Source organism: Leptinotarsa decemlineata, unplaced genomic scaffold (assembly GCF_025532065.1).
Source record: "Leptinotarsa decemlineata unplaced genomic scaffold, Ldec_3_MD MMD2_tig00026347_RagTag_RagTag, whole genome shotgun sequence".
Classification (NCBI taxonomy): Eukaryota; Metazoa; Arthropoda; class Insecta; order Coleoptera; family Chrysomelidae; genus Leptinotarsa; species Leptinotarsa decemlineata.
Genome location: NW_027412698.1, coordinates 205,361 through 209,782, shown reverse-complemented (window position 1 = coordinate 209,782; position 4,422 = coordinate 205,361). Strand labels below are relative to the sequence as shown.

General features: G+C 34.5%; 1 protein-coding gene across 1 annotated transcript; it reads right to left on the bottom strand.

Annotated features, from left to right (window-relative positions):
• Nucleotides 1-1,685: 1,685 nt before the first annotated feature.
• Nucleotides 1,686-3,267, bottom strand: LOC141486160 (uncharacterized). The gene is made up of 2 exons (XM_074183878.1): nt 2,880-3,267; nt 1,686-2,819 (listed from the first exon to the last, which is right to left on the bottom strand). The coding sequence occupies exons 1-2, from the start codon at nt 2,925-2,927 to the stop codon at nt 1,686-1,688; spliced, it is 1,182 nt and encodes a 393-aa protein (XP_074039979.1). The 5' UTR covers nt 2,928-3,267.
• Nucleotides 3,268-4,422: the final 1,155 nt, after the last annotated feature.

Sequence of the window (4,422 nt, the reverse complement as noted above, 5' to 3'; positions counted from 1 at the left end):
TGAGCCTACCAATCATACAGACGACTGTTATTTCTGCTTAACTCCTCCCATTAAGCAAGGTTCATCTATGAAGAAAAGAGGAACGGTTAAATACCCTAATCTCCCATCTGCTCTTCGGCCTGTACCACACTCGGACAATTTGCCAGTCCCTTCTCCACCCCAAAACTATGAAATTTTAGAGGAAGGTGATGAAGACTGTTTAGAAGGAGCAACCCATCCTTCTACATCCTATGACCCTGATTTTGAGGTAAGCGATAGGTCTAGTGATCCGCACAGAATTAGTCAAGCAGAGTTGAGTGACCTTATAAGAAATCTTCGCTTGTCTAAGGAAAAGGCTGAGCTGTTAGGGTCAAGACTACAACAGTGGAATCTTCTAAAACATGATGTGAAAATATCTCAGTACAGACAGCGTCAAAAAGATTTGCTTCCTTTTTTTGAGAAAAAAGAAAACCTCGTAGTTTGTTCTGATGTTAATGGTTAGATGGACTGCTTGAATTTGGATCACACTCAATCTGAATGGAGACTGTTTATAGACTCTTCAAAACTAAGCTTACAAGCTGTACTTCTGCATAATGGAAATCAGCTACCCTCTATTCCTATAGGTCATGCAATTCACATGAAGGAAACGTATATAAATATGAAAACACTTCTCCAATCAATCAAATATGAACAACACAAGTGGCACATCTGTGGTGATCTGAAAGTCATTGCTATACTCCTAGGAATGCAATTAGGGTTCACCAAGTACTGTTGTTTTTTGTGTCTGTGGGACAGTCGGGATAGAAAATCTCACTATAAAAAAATGAACTGGCCTACACGAGACCTAAACCCTAATGAGAAAAATGTAGTTTACGAGCCTCTTGTAGATCCTAAGGATGTTCTCCTTCCCCCATAACATATTAAGTTGGGACTAATGAAAAACTTTGTGAAGGCCATGGACCAGGAAGGACAAGCTTTTAAGTACTTGAGAGCAAAGTGTCCCAGGTTGAGTGATGCTAAAGTCAAGGAAGGCATCTTTATTGGGCCTCAAATCCGTGAAATCGTAAATGATCCTGCTTTTGACATGATTTTAACAGGAAATGAAAAAAGAGCCTGGGAAGCCTTTAAGGGGGTTGTACATGGGTTTTTAGATAACAAAAGAGATGATAACTTCACAGCATTGGTTAAAGAGCTTCTTCAAGCTTACCACCAACTTGGATGCAACATGTCCTTAAAAATTCATTTTCTTCACTCTCATCCTAATTTCTTCCCACAAAACTGTGGAGCTGTGAGTGACGAACATGGAGAAAGATTCCATCAAGACATTGCCTTAATGGAACAGAGATATCAGGGCCGTTGGAATGAAGCAATGCTTGCAGACTACTGCTGGTCTGTGTGTAGGGATGCTCCAGAAGTGTTTTATAAAAGACAAGCTAAACGACAGCGATCTTACAATGAATCGGATGGACTTAATTGAAATTTGGTGGTACAAACTTCTTTTATTTGTCAAAACACTGAGAATAATGTTTTTTTTTTTTATTAATTTTGTACTTAAAATATTCTAAAAGAAACATAACAATATTGTTTTATGTACTTTCACTTTTCACGTATAGTATAACTACTCTTTAAGATTAAGTACTGTGTATCTCAAAAACCAGAGCTAATAAAAATTTTTCATTGTTATTTTCGTTTTTATCACCCCAAAATTAGTAGAAATTGACTAATTTAGTGTAGGAAACATTCAAAAAATATTTTTTTGTTGTGTTGTGTAACCACCTCGTTTGGCTTGGTAGAAGGATTTTATGGAGCTCGGTACCAAAAAACAACTGAAATTCTTTAAATTTCAATTGTCTGGAAGAACTTCTACTAAAGTGTGCCCCTATGTTTCGTAGAACATCTTCTACTCTTTCTGGAAGCTCCATACAAGCCTTACTAGCTGCAAGATGCATCAAATGGCAAGAGCATTTGATGCAAGCGATCTGTGGCAAATCAGCTTTCAAATGAGAAAATATACTATTCTCATTTCCAATCATAACGTTGGTTGTATCACTTGCAAAGCCCACCAAAGTATTAAAAGGGATGCCTTTACTATACAGAGATGTTTTGAGAACTTTATATAAATCATCAGCCTTTCCTGACTCTACCTCCAACATATCAAAAAATTTGGTGATAACTCTATCGTCAATTTCAGAAAAAAATATTACTGAAAAGGCACATTGTTTGATTGTGCCTATATCCGTTGTTTCGTCCATAATGAGAGAAAAAAACATTCCAGGCTTTCTTAAAACTGCAAATAATTCCTCTCGGAAATATTTTCCTAAATTTTCTCTTATTATAGTTGTGGCTTTCGTTCTCTTACATGTTAGAGCCTTTGCAACGGATGAATCTTTGAAAATATCTGAACATACAGTGGTCAATGTATCCATTACTGTAAATGGTAAATTACAATAGGCTACAAAACCTGCAAGTTTTATTTCTGCATATTTGACAGCATCAAATTTAGGTGTTTGTGCCATTTTGGCAATGTCACTAATGTCAGTACACTTTGAAACTTGCCTGGAGCGCCAAATGTGTTTCTCACGTTTACTGTGACGATAAATATCATTTTTATTGGGAAATATGTCCATATTACACAATTTACAGAAAGCATACTCAATATTATTATCTTTGGGTTTATCAGATTTTTTTAGCCAATTTTTGAAACATTCCAGTTCTAACCATTCTTGACGGAATCTATAATATCTCTTGATTTTTCTTTCCCTTGAAATAATTTTTTCGTTAGTCTCATAACTGCTATTGCTGGTAATGTTTGATTCAATGCTTTCGACATCGGCAGACTCCTAAAAGACTTGTGTTATTAGACAATCGTCATATGAATCAGAGAAAAAATGTATACATACCTCTCTAGATGTTCCAGCTTTGCTATTCAACTTCAACCATTTATCCATTTTTTTATTCACAATTTTCTTCAAAAGAAATTTTTTTAAGTTATTATTAAAAAAAATGTCTTGTGAGGCTCAAATATCAAATACACAACAATGGATGCAAAAAGTAAAGATGAAGATGTTACGATGTTGATGTTAGATGAAATAATTTTTGACAAAGATTTAGGTTAATTAGGTTCGACTTTAATTTGACAGTTATCAAAGTACTGCTGTCAATGAGACGTGGCAGATGACAGAGCATTGCCCAGCATGGCATAAAACAGAAAACACAGAATACTAAATTGGTTCAAGAGTTAATATCAATGACGTATTTCCCTCTTCATTCATTGCATGGCCAACAAAGATAAAAATGTAATCTGGGTGTGACCATTTCTTGTTCACAATCATGTCATCTATTGGTGAGCCGGATTCCTTACAAAGGGCTGGAAATTCGCTATTACTCACAAAACACTGCAGAAGGGTAAAATTACTTACAAATCCAGGAATTACTGGCAGATTGGCAACCCTGCACTCAAGACTCAGTCTTCTAGCCTACTTCCCTTCTTTCCCCTCATAACCGAAAGGTTCTAGTCTGGTCGCATAGCAACCAATGTTCACGGTAAAAAACAAGTACCTGTTTCATTCATTTTGCGGAATAATTAGGAGTATGGGAATTACTTATAATGGATAATGGATTTCTGGTGACAGAAAAATGTAAATATTTTCCCAGCTTCAAAATGACTAAGTTTTGCTATTTTCTTTTTAAAATAAAAAATAATGTGGTGTGGAAACCAAAAATTTTAGTTACTTTTCAAAAAGTAGCTACCTATGTATAAGAAAGATTACGATCTTAGGACATTACCTAGGTAGTTCACAAGTGCTTTTTTGTTCAATTTTTTTCAGCGGTCTCGATTTGGAAAAGCACGTGGATGAATTTTGAATAAATTGAAAATCCGATTGCAGGAATTGTACACAAAATAAAATAAAATAAAGAAGGAATTAGCTTTTTGTAAATATCGCAAAAACATTATTTCAACATTAAATATAAAAATTATGAAATGAATTTAAAAATTTTACTCACTGGATAAATTCATATGGCAAGATTCATCGCAATTTTTCAATTAGTTATTCAACAGTTAATTAATAATTTCCAGCTCCTTGGACATGGACATTACAAGTAAGAATAAATTTGAGATTTTGTTCATTCCGGAGAAATCTATTTTACTGACTGGAATAATTTTTGCGGAATAGGTATTAAATATTGAAATTATTTTCTAAAAATGTATATTCTAGGTATTTAATGAAAATTTAGACGAAGCATTTTCCTTCCTAAAAAATCTTCTACACGCTATTCCGGAAAACAGGCTTTAATGCATTTGGCAAATTTCATGTTCATATCTTCTACAAATGATATTTAATTATTTCGTCGACCCGGAAAAAGAGCGTCATAAGTGCTAATTTGCCAATTTTACACGAGAGGCATTTGAAATTTCGGAGTTTTTTATTTTCAATTTCTGTT

Coding starts and splice junctions, on each gene's coding strand:
- LOC141486160 (XM_074183878.1), bottom strand. CDS start 2,927: ATGGATAAATGGTTGAAGTTGAATAGCAAAGCTGGAACATCTAGAGAG. Junction 2,820..2,879: donor AAGCTGGAACATCTAGAGAG/GTATGTATACAT, acceptor CAAGTCTTTTAG/GAGTCTGCCGATGTCGAAAG.